This window comes from Pyrus communis, chromosome 16 (genome assembly GCF_041283825.1).
Source record: "Pyrus communis isolate YQ-2024b chromosome 16, ASM4128382v1, whole genome shotgun sequence".
Lineage (NCBI taxonomy): Eukaryota > Viridiplantae > Streptophyta > Magnoliopsida > Rosales > Rosaceae > Pyrus > Pyrus communis.
Window position 1 is genome coordinate 4,773,577 of NC_142580.1, and position 15,016 is coordinate 4,788,592.

The 15,016-nt window shown below is 36.2% G+C and overlaps 2 protein-coding genes across 2 annotated transcripts; one reads left to right on the forward strand and one right to left on the reverse strand.

Moving 5' to 3' along the window:
* Nucleotides 1-8,088: 8,088 nt before the first annotated feature.
* LOC137730818 (serine/threonine-protein phosphatase PP2A catalytic subunit) lies at nucleotides 8,089-11,308 on the forward strand. The gene is made up of 6 exons (XM_068469800.2): nucleotides 8,089-8,860; nucleotides 9,377-9,491; nucleotides 10,190-10,298; nucleotides 10,390-10,467; nucleotides 10,579-10,770; nucleotides 10,871-11,308. The coding sequence occupies exons 1-6, from the start codon at nucleotides 8,608-8,610 to the stop codon at nucleotides 11,042-11,044; spliced, it is 921 nt and encodes a 306-aa protein (XP_068325901.1). The 5' UTR covers nucleotides 8,089-8,607; the 3' UTR covers nucleotides 11,045-11,308.
* Nucleotides 11,309-11,595: 287 nt separating this feature from the next.
* LOC137730819 (structural polyprotein) lies at nucleotides 11,596-13,819 on the reverse strand. Its single transcript, XM_068469801.2, has 4 exons — nucleotides 13,658-13,819; nucleotides 13,394-13,529; nucleotides 12,151-12,441; nucleotides 11,596-11,924 (listed from the first exon to the last, which is right to left on the reverse strand). The coding sequence occupies exons 1-4, from the start codon at nucleotides 13,732-13,734 to the stop codon at nucleotides 11,814-11,816; spliced, it is 615 nt and encodes a 204-aa protein (XP_068325902.2). The 5' UTR covers nucleotides 13,735-13,819; the 3' UTR covers nucleotides 11,596-11,813.
* Between the last annotated feature and the right edge of the window lie 1,197 nt (nucleotides 13,820-15,016).

Below are 15,016 nucleotides of genomic sequence, written 5' to 3' on the forward strand. Positions count from 1 at the left end.
TTTTGAGAAACTCTAATCACAATTAACTAGCCACTAAACATATGATATGATAATTTAAAATGCATATGACTATCGTGATTATTAATATTGTACCCTAGTCTTTCATTCCTACATAGTAACATAAACCAATTAGAAAGAAGAGAAAAAGCATATACATACATACATACATACATATATATATGTATATATCAACTTCCAATTATATAATTGATGATAAGATTCCATTTTTCCTAAGAGTTGTCGACATCTAAACAGTTGCAAAAGAATCTCGCAGGAGAGAGATGTATGGTGGAAGTCTGGACGAAATGAGTAAAAATATCTAATCTAATCATGCTTAATTAGCATGGTTAAGCATATGAAGAACAGAATAATATCTTTGGAGGGGTTTTTGTTTGCGATGTTACATGCATGTTGATTTTATTCGAGCCTTAAACATATCGAATAAGTGGGAAACATTTCACTAATTAAGTTGTCATGTACAAATCCTGATATACAAAAAGAACAAATGAACAATTAAGAGGTCGTTTGATAACTATTTTATTTTCAGTTTTTAGTTTTAGTTTTCATTTTTTTTGAAAACTGAAAACTAAAATCATATAGAATAAGTGTGATACATTTCACTAATTAACTTGTCGTGTGTACAAATCCTAAAATACAAAAAGAACAAATAAATAATTAAAGGCCTGTTTGATACTATTTCGTTTTCAATTCTTTGTTTTTATTTTTACTCTTTTGAAAACTGAGGGAAAAAAAACCGAAATCTTTTTTGTATATATATAGGCTAATAGGGATGCCTTCTATTAATTGCCTATAGCGGATGAAACTGTATACTTGTACAAATTTTGTGACAGAATCTCATACAAAATTATTATTATTATTATTTAAGATGATTACATTAGCTGACAGCTGGCTCAGATGACCAAAGGTATAAACTTGTGATTTGACAAAAAATTGATTTTCCATTGACCACCGTTGACAAAAAAAGGGGCACCAAGCTCACTGATTTTGTTTCCTACTTTCGTCATAAAGGTCGCCATTGATTATAAGCTTCTAGAGTATATTAATTCTAATTTGTTTACTTTTTGACATTGGGAAAATACGTAGGGCAATTATTGTCACACTATATTAATTCACGTGTTATAAGTTAATTAGACGTTATTTTACCCTTTTTTAAGTAACTTTAAACTGTTTTTAAACTTAATAATTAAGGGGCCATTTCTGGAAACACCATTTCCCGCTTGACTTGCACGTGTTAAGCATGCAGCCAACGTTGAAATCAATAGAACCGTAATTAAACTCTAAAAACTGTCAATAGTTATTTCAGCTTCAGCTTTTTATTTTTATTTTCACTTTTTGAAAACCGAAAACTTAACTTTTGTTTATATAATATAGGGATGCCTTCTATAAGTGCCTATAGTGGATGAAACTACGTATGTATACAAATTTGTGATAGAATCTCATACATATTATTATTTAAGGTATCTACCTAAGCTGGACAGCTGGTCCAGAATATCAAAGGCATAAACTTTGTGATTTGACAAAAAAAAAAAAAATTTATTTTCAATTACCACCAAGTTGACTGATTTTGCTTCCAAATTTCCTAATTTCATCACAGAGGTCGCCATTGATTATAAGCTCCTAGAGTATATTAATTCGAAATCGTTTACTTTTGGACGTCGAGAAAATACATAGTGCAATTGTCATTACATAATATTTATTAATTCACGTATTATAAACTGAACTGTCATCGAACTCAATTCTTGTCACAGTGCTTTATAAATAAAAAAAGGGATCAATCCAAACCAAAGCCTCATCATTTGAGTTTATGATGAGATGGGGATAAATAGGAATATCAGAATATCAGCAGGTAGAGACTATCCAACACTACAGAGAATATCAGCTATATTATTATATGCATCGCAGCCATTCCAAATGAACAGTTTTGTACCACGGTGAAGTCAATATCTAGAAACTAAATAATGGATTCCATCCAAAACCATATTTTTTTCGAAATTAGGGTTTAAGTTAGATAGTTATGCACATTACATTTACATGTCGTGTCATCATGGTATTAAATATAACCATCGTCACATAAACATATACATGAGCGTTTAAACGCTAATCAATTGGTTGGTAAGATTACAAGGTGCTAACCTGTCTTTGTACTGCACTAGCAAAGCCAAAGCGCCCCACATCTGATTTTAAATAGTGCCAGCATCGATCCCATATCTTTGTACTGCACTAGCATGCTAGCTAGCACGTATTTTTACTGGTTTGGGTAGTTTTTATATGTGTGTAGCTTTATTTACCTTCAACAAGAAGCTAATACAGGAGTGAGAGAAGCATTTGATTCTGGCAACAATAATTTTTATTGCTGCCACTGCACTGCTACGCCCTGATATATTCATATGAGAATGGATAAGACAAAATGTGCGAAATGCTTGCTGCTTTGGCCTTGTGGAGTTTTAATATGGCATGCATGCGAAATATTCCTTCTAATCAACACCAACACCTGTTGCAAAGAACCACCTTCAATATATATTCAAGGATCCTGTACTGAAATTCCAAGAGAAAGAGTGCAGTGCAGGAACGTATTAAATTAACAGTCCCATGTAAAGGGTGATTCTAATTATCAAGGCATAATTTTGTGGACCATGGCTGCAAGCCGGAATTATAAATTTCATAAATAATTAATAGATTAAATCATCAACTGTATCTATGTTTTGTGAGTGCTAGATTTTTAGTAGCGTCGTAGTTAAATTTAATATAGAAGTCATTTTTTTAGTATTTGAACATCGTCACTTGGTATAATTAATTCAGTTCATGTTAACACGTGTGGAGTGATTGTTAATTTCATACCCTAGATTATAGATCTCATTGTCTCAATGAAACAAGAATGATTGGTCGGTTTTGTTGTGTCACCCCTTAATGTTGAGGTTTGTTAATATGTCTTAATTGATTAAGAGTATTGACTCATATATATGAGATTTTGAGTTCGATTCTCCTTCCCTAATTTATATAACCACCAAAAAAAAATTACTAAATCCAATTCCAATCAGCTCACTCCATGTACTGGGGGACGTGGCCCCATCGGTTAGATGTAAACCAATCATTAAATATAGTTTTATTCTTCCTATATATGCCTTTGTATGGAGATTATTTATGGACCAAGAGACATGGAGATTTGATGCATTTCACGTACAGCGGGCAACCCCCAAGCCCCTTTTAGTATTTGCTCCTGTTGTACCTTAGGGATTGTCTTTTGGCATCGTAGAGAGATGTGCTATCTGCATGAAAATACACAAATCAAAGCAAAGCAAAAGAAGAGTGTCGTAGTTCACCTAAAAAAGAAGAGTGCCGTATCCAAGCCTTCTCAGTATAAAGCAAAGTTGCTCTCTCTCTCTCTCTCTCTCTCTCTCTCTCTCTCTCTCTCTCTCTCTCTCTCCATGTCACGTTCCAAACCAGCTAAGCTAACCCTTCTTTCTTTCTCTCTCTCAAGGTTCGAGAAAGTGCATCTTAAACCCTCAAAAATCCTATAAAGAAAACCAACCACCCCCAACACCATATGAAGTAAAAAACTGCCTCTCTAGCTAATGAAGAAACTTCTTAGCTTTTAAGCTCGTAACCCTCCTGCCTCCCTCTCTTCTCTTACTTATCTTCTTTCTATTAATTCACCAGTCATCAAGCAAGGATGAATATTATCTTCTTCTTCTTCTTCTAATTATTTCCCTTCATCCATGTCCTAGCTAGCCAGCTATAGCGACCTTTCTTATAGCTAGTATAGCTAGTATATTTTGGAATAAAGGGAAAGAAAACAAATTATGGGTGGTGGTGTTTCTTGCCTTAAGTTGTTCTTGCAAACGCTTGTGGTAGTAGGGTTTATCTGTTTCTTGTTGATCGGAACACTAGAGACTCGAGGGGGTACAAGTACAGCAGCCTCAAAGCATGCTGATGCGGTTGGAAGAGAGAAGCTTGTTCATCCAGACTTGGATCTCAACTATATGGTGAGCAAAAGAAGAGTTCCCAAAGGACCAGATCCTATTCACAACAGGTGAGGATTTATATGGCTTCACTCTTGATCACTTTCTTCGTGGTGGTAATTGAGTTTATAAGTTTTAGATTAGGAGTTGTAAATGGAAAATAACATAATTAATTTGCCAAAACTAGTGAGTGAGTATACATACATATACGCTTCTCACATTTACAAGTCACATACCGCTCATGTAATAAAATGATCATGACAAGAAACGCACGCACCCTCTGCTCTTTCTTTTATATGGTGTGATTCACATGCATTGATGCAATTATGATTATGTATCTCTTAAATACTTTAGGATATTTGTGTGTGTGTGTGCATGCGTGTATGTTCATCAAGCAAACGTTCCTCTGCAATTATGATTATGTATCTGGTGATGCATGGCTTTTCCCTTCCCTTTAGGTTCCCAATTAGAACATGATATTATATCTTCTTCTTGATCTTTCTAGCAAAATATATAACAATAGAGATGCTAATAGAGAATTGGTTCTCTTTGTTTCCTTTCTGTTTTACTTTTAGGTTATAATATTTGAGTATCTAATGCAACTGCATATATGAAGTACGCACATGCATGCGGATATGCACCCAAAATTAAAAGAAAACTAATATGCACTCCTGATGCTTTATCTGTTACATTGATTTGTTGCAACGATTAAATCACGATTAGGTACAGTTTTTAATCCCCATTCACTGACTCCAACAAAAGAAAAATAAAGCATGCTTCTTCACTTTATTCCATTCCTTACTGATGTTTGTTTAAAACTAATTAACCTTTAACCTTGTTCTATACATTTATGGTACCTTCAACCTTTACATTTGTGTCTTTTCTTTCCCCTTCTTTTTTTGCCTCCTTTATTAGGTATGATGCTTCATATTAACGGATAGTTACCTTTCAATTAGGCATCTGCGTTTAACTAGTTACTTACTTTACTTGATTTCTTCTCACAGGAGAGCCGGGAGCTCGGGACGGCCCCCCGGTCAAGCTTAGCCACTAATTAAGTACTCCAGCAGGAGTAGTGCAGATGAAGACGATGCACGGGATGGATCGAGATGCATACGAATCGATGGAGATGCATATGCCCTTTAGGCTTATGTATGTATGTCTGTGTTTAAATATTCTTGGAAAAATATTGTGAAAACTCCCAGCTGTGTATGCATATGCAAATCTTTTTCATGACAGAAATAGCTCTGGGAGGCGTTCGGGGAGAGTATACGAAAGGAAATGAAGATTGCCACTCACACAAAAATACGTTCATCGGTCAAATATTACTGTTTTCTCCATAATTTTTTTAGTGAGTGATAGATATAGCAAATTTTTAGTCGATAGAGGAAATTTGTCTTTGCATGTAAAAAAGCCGATGAGAATATATTTATGTGTGGAACATAACTTAAAGTACTCAAAAGATGTTGTAGCAGTCACCATGCGTGCATGGGATGGTTTGCCCTGCACTTTTCAAGATTCTCAAATATATATATACAAGGGAAGTGATTTTTACAGTTCTTTTTAATTTCTCATGCACATCTTTTTGTTTCTAACCATTAGATTAAATAAATCAAACATAATCAACGATCATGATTAAACATGAATGTGTAAAAACTAAAAAGTTAAAAGACTGTATGTTTATCATTTTCCTATATATTTTAGTTTAACTATCAACAAGTAATTTAAAAATTAAATAAATATGCTTATGGCATGAGTTCCAAAACTAAAGTGAACATATCCTACCAATTAATAAAAGTGGAATATTGCATCTGGAAAATAAAGTTGCCTCTTGGATGCTTTAGCGAAATGCTTACTGTTTTGGTCTTTGGTCCATTCAAACTTAGTTTTGCGTAGGACAAAACTTACAAATCAAGGTTTTGCGCAAAAGTTTTTATTTGTGTTTTTATGAATTATTTCTGTACGTATATCAGACTATAATTTCCCAAAACGAAGACGAAAGAGTCGAACAGTGTTCTTTTTTCAACAAAAGAAAAAAAAAAAAAAAAACTGTATTCTTTTGAATATCATAACCGAAAAACTAAATAAAGAAACAAAATAAAAGAGGTTGAAAGAAAAGGAAGAACTATACGGTCTTCAATAGCTTCAAAGTGAAGCCTTTTTATCCTCTCCTTTATCTTTTGTGGGGTTTTATATTTTTTATTGGATTGAGAAGCGAAAAAACAATGACCTAAGGGAGATATGGCCAAAGATAATAGTAGGGAGACCAACTTTTTAGATTAAATTTTGTAAGCCAAATGATGTGGTTGTTGATGATTTGATTATTATTAAGTGTTGATTAACGTGTTTATTTTTTGTTTGTGACATATCATATAATTTACAAATTTAATCTATCTAGTATCACTCAAACAGAAAAATAAAAATAAATAAATAATAAGTAAAAACTTGAAGGTTTTGCTCATTCCACTATGTGAGAGTGAGACAGAGATAAGTCTAACGAGAATGAATTATCAAATTACAACATACATTTTCAATAATACTCTATAAAGAAATAAGTTTTATGTAGTTATAATTTTTTTTTTGGAGAGATTAAAAAATTTACCTTCACATATTAACACTCACCCTTCAACACCACCTTTTACGAGTGCATCGAATCGTTAGCGCTTGATAAGGCAACCGTTGGATTTTGTATAAATCTGCTAGGGAGAGTGGACAAGCTTCAGGTGGCGCACTACAATTGGGGAAACTACATTTTCTTTAAGTTCGATACGAAAGAACAAAATGATAGATTGTACTCCTTTATGTGGGACAACACGACTTAGTTTAGTCATTTGCTTCAACACTGCCGAGTAATAAAAATATATATAATATTATTACGAATAAAAATTTAAAATAAAATAAAATATTTCTCTAGAGATATATGTGACAATGATGCACTAGTTGTTAGAGATCATGTTATAATTTCATATTATAGCTATATAAAAATCTTTCAGAAGTCTACATTCTATGTGCTGAAACATTGACAATGATTCATTTAATTATAAATACCTAGTGGTGCTGAAGTTATATATAATAAAACCGGTGGGACAATCATCGTAGCTTACTCCATGTTCAAACTTCAAAGACTAGTTGAACCTTATATATATATATATATATATATATATATATATATATATATATATATATATATATTTATAACAAGACTAGTTGAACTTAACTCTAAGGCCTCATGTGCTGGCGGATCCAATTTGGCGACTCTGAAGGGGAGCAACCGGTGCAATTGCAAGAGCGCTCCTCACCTCACACCAAAAACAAAAAAGGAAGTCGAATTTAGCTCGAAAATTGAGTGCAACTCAAATAAAATCCTTCAAATGTCATAGACGATTCTAGTCCACATACCACATGAATTTACAAACTATATAAAACTTAATTTGAAAGCACACTAAGCTTCACGTCTTTTTGGATACGGTCAATGTTTGAAAAGTCTACATCCGAAGGCTCAAAATTGAATGAATCTTCAGTGTGATTTCTAGACCAAATAAACTCAAAACAAATGCCCTTTGATGTCATAGTTTGGACCAAATAAACTCAAAATTATTCCCCTTGCTGTTAGGGTTTTGTCTGCAGGCCCTCCTTCAAGTGTTTGTTGTCAATTATGCATGTATAAAAGGGAATTTGCACAAATTATTCTTACAACTTGTTTACTGCTTAGATAGAAACGACACAAAACATAATTTTCAACGACAATAAAATTAGTGTAGCTTAATGTCAAATTTCAAGTACCGTACTCGAAGTAAATGACAAAAATGCAATTAAAAAACGGTACTCGTGAAGTTCAGGTGTCAAATGTCCCTTAGGAGGGAGGACACCCGACGCCCGATCAAACAAAAAGTTTGGGTGTCAAATTAGCAAATCGTAAGTGACGAGAATGCTATTGAAAAGGGACCGTCTTGAAGTTTGAGTGCCAAATTGCAATACAATATGAAGTTTGGGGATAGATTGTAAAAACTTTTAATTTAAGTGGTAATTGCACGAAACCAAAAAGTCCATGTAGTATTGTGCAATATTTCCTTGAAAAATATTATAAAAAAGAGAAAAAGAAAGAAAAATCGGATGGTGGGGACAAGAAGAAGCGCTTAGCAGGTTGAACTGTCCAAAAGAGCAGCTGGAGTCGACACGTGTCGATCATTAGCGATGTTGACTCGGCGGAGCCACCGGAGAGAGAAAATGTTTTCTTCCTCACAATATTGACGAAAAACAAAAAATCTAAAAAATTCCAAAATCTGCATTTTCACTTGCATTTGCATTTCATTTCGCAGCGAGCGAGAGAGGCTCTCTCCCTTTCTTCTTCACATAAATAAAATACAAATTTCGATTTAATTTCCAGATTTTTTGACCTTTTTAATTTTTTCTCTGTTTAAACAAATAAAACAAAGACGGTGCGAGGAATGATAGAAGAGGGGTCGAAACTCGACCGATCTCCTCCAAAACGACTCGTTTCGCTCCCCGCCTCGAGATCGCTCCGCCGGCGCTGAGTTCGCGCGCATCGGTTTTTTGTTTTGGATCTGTAGGAATCGGAATTGGCGATTGGATCTGAGGGCGGCGGTGTTGGTGGTGGTGAAGCGAAGCGATGCCGTCTCATTCGGATCTGGACCGTCAGATCGAGCATCTGATGGAGTGCAAGACGTTGCCGGAGGCGGAGGTGAAGACGCTGTGCGAGCAGGCGAGGGCGATCCTGGTGGAGGAGTGGAACGTGCAGCCGGTGAAGTGCCCCGTGACGGTGTGCGGAGATATACACGGCCAGTTTTACGACCTCATTGAGCTGTTTCGGATAGGAGGGAACGCTCCCGATACTAATTACTGTTTTATGGGTGATTATGTAGGTCAGTTTCTTTTTTCTTTTTCTTTCCTTTTCTGCATTTTTTCCCTTATTTTCTTTTGGGTTTTGATTCGTTTACCGTTTTTGGGATTTATTTTTTTATTTGTGGAAATGAATGAGGCTCTGGATTTGATTTCTGTTTGACTTGCGAATAATCCAGTTTGTATATTTGGAATCACATACTATGATCCGGTTGTTTTCTTGGATTAATGTGAAAAGGATTAAATTTTATGTGATATTTTGTTGTGGCCTCGATCAATCTTACTGTAATTGTTATCAGGGAATTGGTTGGCTGGGTTTCTATTGCTTGTATTGTGTTCTTATCTGTCTAAAATCTGTTGGAATGTCAAGCATGATTTTCCGTAAATGGGGAAAAAATAATTATGCTGAGCTATATGCGTTGTGTTGTTTAGCTTAATTGATGGGTTGACATTGTTTTAGAAAGTGGAACGCCTCAGTTTGGAATTTTACGTGTACATATGTGCCAGTGTTTTCTTAATATCATGTTGCACAAATGCAGATCGTGGGTACTATTCCGTGGAGACTGTCACGCTTCTGGTCGCCCTCAAAGTCCGTTATAGAGATAGAATTACAATCCTCAGAGGAAATCATGAGAGTCGGCAAATTACTCAAGTGTAAGAATGTTTATTCTATTTCATGTCTGTTGCTCATAGTCTGACAGTTTTGTTATAGCAATCCAAGTTGTGGGCTGTGTCTAAATTTTCACTGTGTTGTTTTGCTGATTGACTCTAAAGGTTTTACAAAAGAGTAGTGTAGATAATGCTCGGAAATGCCATGTTAGCTTGAAGGCTTTTTCTCTTCGTTTTCCTTGGCTTAGTCTCTTGACAGATATTATTTAAGCGATGTAGATACTTGCTTTCGTAGTTAGATATGGTATGCTTTTGTGGGACCGTACACTCCACAAAAAAATCATGTTTTTATAATTCCGTGGTCCCTAGAATATATTTCCATGTTCCCTGGGGTATCCAAATGACAGCAGAATATATAAGGTATAGCCCTTCAAGGCTCCCGCATCATGTTCCTATTGTTAAAGGCTCCTGCCTTATGGTAACATTTTCTTAAATGTAGACACGTCTAATCCGTCCACTGTACTTTATATGGCTGCAGTGGATGGGGTTCCATTGATACTGGAACCAGCGCTATTTACAAATTACTTGTTGATGTGGCTGCATGGAAAAATAAAGCCGAGAGTTGAATCAGCTTAATTCCATGGACTGTTGAAAGATTTGTTTATTGACAGAGATATTTTTTTCTTTCTTTTTATTGGATCCTAGTTTTATTTATTTCTGTCTCATTTTTGTCCCTTTTCCAGGTATGGTTTTTATGACGAATGCTTGAGAAAGTATGGGAATGCCAATGTCTGGAAGTTCTTTACCGATTTATTTGATTATCTTCCCCTTACAGCCCTCATTGAGAGTCAGGTTAAGTTCCTTGTTTTGCTGGCAGTTTGATGAGCTTCTTCAAGACATGTTGGTTGCAGTAGTTTTTGACAGCTTCTGGTATAACTTGTAGGTCTTCTGTTTGCACGGGGGTCTTTCACCATCTTTGGACACTTTGGACAATATTCGAGCTTTGGACCGTATACAGGAGGTACGTATGCGTTATATGCTTCAATTCAGTTGCAAATATGGGCGCATGGTTTTGCATCGTATAAGCTTGTTGTGGTTATTTTTACATCGTAACATGTTTCTGAATGAGCAGGTTCCACATGAAGGACCAATGTGCGATCTCTTGTGGTCTGACCCAGATGACCGCTGTGGGTGGGGAATATCTCCACGTGGTGCTGGTTATACATTCGGGCAGGATATAGCCGCTCAGTTTAACCATACCAATGGACTCAGTCTGATTTCAAGAGCCCATCAGCTTGTCATGGAAGGATACAATTGGTGCCAGGTGCGCAAACCCCGATTGGAAATAGAAGCTTGTCCTCTTTTCCTCATTTTGCGTCATTTTTAGCTGTATTTTTAACTTCCATCGTAACTTTGTCTTTCAGGAGAAGAATGTGGTGACTGTTTTTAGCGCTCCAAACTATTGTTATCGGTGCGGGAACATGGCTGCAATTTTGGAAATTGGGGAGAACATGGAACAGAATTTTCTGCAGTTTGATCCCGCCCCTCGTCAAATTGAACCTGACAACACACGCAAGACTCCGGACTATTTTTTGTAATTTCAATTTCTTACAGGCTGTTTGTAATCCATGTTTTCTGCCGTGTTTAAATGCGTCGTAAAGGAGTTGTGTTTGTTTAAGTTGAGGGTTATTGTCAACATGATTCTTTTGTTTGGAGTTTTTGGTCCACACCGCTGCTGCTTTGTTGATTTTCTGAAGAACCTCGTTAGTAGAACTGACAATAGTCACCAATGGCCTATGGCTGTTGTCTTGTATATTTTTCGGACAGAAAACGTCAATAACACGGTATATCTTGTTCTGGAATTTTGCAACCTCAACGTAATGTTCGTTTGGATGTTCTTTTAAAATGATTGAAAACGTTTTTGGTAAAACTCATTTAGATGTACTTTTAAAATGATTGAAAACGTTTTTGGTGAAAATGTTTTTTAAACCAATCCTTAATAAAAATACAAGTAAATTTTAGAAAAGCACGTAAGGTGCTTCTTGTAGAAAGCACTTTTAAGTGCTTTTGGAATAAAAAATTATTTTCTCTAAAAGCACTTCCAGTCAAATTGCTATGAGCCATTTGGTTGCCGCATTTGCTCGCATCGAACCGAAAAATAACTTATATTGAACTGCATGGTAATGCAGGACTTTCTTTACATTTCTTTCGCACAAGCGTAACTAGATCGACGAGCATAAAGCGAGCTTTTGCAATACATTCCTAACGGAAGAATAATAAGCTATGTGAGAAATATTATGCAGATGAAATTGAAGGCAGAAGACGGTACAGTTCGAGTGAGCTTCCGATGTGGCATTGAATCTCCATTTAAAACCTCGAGTTGTTCTGAATTCGTACAAATCCTGCAGTTGAAGTAGTCTGCTTTCTTCTGAAGTATACTAATGAACCGCTGATGAGCAACAAGAACAGCACGATCACCTGTTCCAGCAATTCATAACACCATACATTAACATGGAAAAAAGAATATAGATGAACTAGTATTTCAAGGATACAAGCCACCGTTGTTAGTTTCCGTTATCATCACCCTTCGATTAACTTATTTGATCAAGCATAGTATGACAACCACCGAGCTCGTTTTTCATATCGGATATAAACAAGCAAAAAGGAAGGTACCAAAGCGTATTATCAAAAGATATATGCATACCTCGAAACCAAGCACCGACAACTTCTCTTCATTAACTGCTGGTATACAGCTTCTATATGTAATGTAAGCCTGTGGCTCTTGTGTGGATGAATCATCAAGTAAACTTCTATGCTTTACGTAAGCACCGAGGTCCTCTGCATTATGCGATTCTTCAACGTTGTGGAAGATCTCCAGAGCAGATCGACTCTTTTGAGCACCTTTCTCTTTTGCTTCCTTTGAGCCAAGTTTCATTTCAACACATTTCAAAGGGATGCGATACCCAGTCTCACTGCAGCGATATTTCTCGTCTTTCTACACAAATAACAAATAATTACAACCGTACAAGGCAAAGGAATCAGAAACAAGAGAGAACACATAAAGCCAATATAAAATTCAATCTTCAAAAGTGCACAACATGCAGCAATGATTCATATAATCATTTGATATACACGGTTAATTTTCAGATCACCATTATTTCAAATCACTGCATTATAGCTACAGCTGCTTCTAACAATCTACGAAAGGCAATTAGAGCAAATGAATTGCGCTAATGTGGTCCACATATGTGAGGGCAGTTCACTATCTCATAGAACCCCATTTGGTTATATCTAATGAAATCCTAAAATACCATAATTCATAGCAGAACGAGTTAAAAATATTGCTTATCGGAGCTCATTCGAACACAACACAAACCACAATGGAAGTGCTTCAAATTCATTCAGTTTCAAGCCAGTGTGTTCAAATATCAATCCTGACTTGTACTACTGTTACTCAAGTGTAGATCTAAATCAAACCAAACCATTCTGTCCAATACTTTTCTCAATTTCATGAAAAATTGGCATTCAGGGAATGTCCCGCAACAAAAATCCAAACTTGCAGCATTGTCACTCAAGTGTAGAGCTAATTATACCAATCCATTCTGTCCATTTTTTTAACTTAATTTGACAGAAACTTGCCGAACAGGGAATCGTCCCACAACAAAATCCTAACTTGCAGCATAAGCAAAACTAGAGCAATCAATTCTTTTCAAATTTGTTCTTAATTCGAGGAAAACTTCCGAGTTCCGAACACCAAACATCCCACAACAAAATCCAGAAACCCAAATCATATCCAAATAGCCTCAAACAATAGTTGAATGCTCAAGATATTCTACCACACCAGGATCACAAAGTACATCAGAATACGATTGAGAAACAATCAATTGGCCGAAATGAGATCATAAAAAACGAAATATAAAACGATCAAAAAGCACAAGATTAAAAACCTTTTCGGGGTAAAGGCAAGGAACGCAAGGGCCAGCAGGAGAGCATTCGTAGGTGGCGTTGCTTCCGTGAGGGGTTTCTTTCAGACTCAGCAGCGCCCTCCGCCCAATCCCTCCTCCGATTTCTTCGCTTCCGATCCTGAAATACCAAACCCAACAAAGAAAATTGTTGAAAATTCAACTGCCGCACTTAATCGCATATCAAATATTCGCAAGCATACATATACACATGTATGTGTATGTATAGATTCCAGGGTTAGGGCTTACGTGGCGTGGGCTACTGAGAGCAGATTGAAGGCTATGGAGAAGAGCAGTAGGAGAAAGAGTGATGAATCTGAAGGCATAATTGCTCTCTCCCTCTCTCTTCGCCTCTTTCTTTCTCTTCTATTCTCTTCTGCTAAATCGGGAGCTTCATAATTTTTTTTATTTCCCTGGATTCCCCTGAAGTTCTTTGCTATTATAAAATTGGCCCCCGTGTTCACAGTATTTCGCAGACTGGTATATGGGCTTTTGTAACTGGGCCGTTGCTTGATGAGACGATGACATGTCGTTTACATTTGGGCCCTAATAGTAATGCTCACGAGTTCATAACTGCAGCCCACCCATTCGCAGTTGAATCTTGAGTGAGTGGGACTTTTCCCACAAATTACGGTTTTGTGTACACAAACTTGGTTGACTGACGTGGTCAGGGGTGAGTAGGAAGAAGGTTGCCGGATATGAAGTTGGGTGGCTGACGGCTGTTAGGTTTTCTGGTTTTTTATTTTTTAATTTTTTTTTTAATTTTACAGTTAACACTGTTAGATGGGTTAGGAAGTTTACCTTCGTCATGTGTCAAAATATTAAGAGTGGGCTTTTATTTATTTTTTATTTTTTTGCAAAGAAGAATTGAAGGCTTTTTTGTACACGTATTTAAACTCAAGAAATGCTGAAGGCTTTTTTAAAAGTGGAACTCTTTATAAATTTTATGTAACCTCATAGTTTAACATCAATTTATGTGTTATATCAAACATTGTGAAAAAATATGAGGTGTCAGAGAGTACATTGAGAGTCTCACTTTTGAGAGAGTCAACTTAGCATTTCTCCTTAAACTATGATTGACTAGAATATATAAATTCCTATTCTCAATAGTGGGGTGCGGTGTTTGGGGTGGAGAGGTAACAATGGTGGTACGGTTTTAAAAACGAATGAGGGTATTACCTGAATTGAAAATATCCTTTAAAGATTCAACTCCCCTTTTTATTAAAGCAACTTTTAATATAAAAAGCAGTGTAAAACAATTTGGTAAATTTTAATATAAAAGTGATATAATTGTATATAGTAACAAAAAATGGGCATGGTTGTGGGGTGGTGGTGATGACAGTAGTGGCGAGGGCAGTAGTGGTGATGGTGGCGGTATGGGTGATGCCAGCAACAAAATTGGGGGTATGGTGGTGGTGCCAATAATGGGGTGTAGAGGTAACAATGGTGGTAAAGGAGGCGATTCTCGTGTCAATGGTGATGACTGTAGTCATGGAGGTGATGGCGGCAGTGATGGCGATTATGATGGTGGTGGTAATGGCAGTAGTGGTGTAAGGTTAGTGTTTGTAATAGTAGTTGGTCACGGTCACTTTGTTCTTCAAGGGATAA

Coding starts and splice junctions, on each gene's coding strand:
- LOC137730818 (XM_068469800.2), top strand. CDS start 8,608: ATGCCGTCTCATTCGGATCTGGACCGTCAGATCGAGCATCTGATGGAG. Junction 8,861..9,376: donor TTTTATGGGTGATTATGTAG/GTCAGTTTCTTT, acceptor GCACAAATGCAG/ATCGTGGGTACTATTCCGTG. Junction 9,492..10,189: donor AGTCGGCAAATTACTCAAGT/GTAAGAATGTTT, acceptor TCCCTTTTCCAG/GTATGGTTTTTATGACGAAT.
- LOC137730819 (XM_068469801.2), bottom strand. CDS start 13,734: ATGCCTTCAGATTCATCACTCTTTCTCCTACTGCTCTTCTCCATAGCC. Junction 13,530..13,657: donor CTCTCAGTAGCCCACGCCAC/GTAAGCCCTAAC, acceptor TTGGTATTTCAG/GATCGGAAGCGAAGAAATCG. Junction 12,442..13,393: donor CTTGCCTTTACCCCGAAAAG/GTTTTTAATCTT, acceptor TTATTTGTGTAG/AAAGACGAGAAATATCGCTG.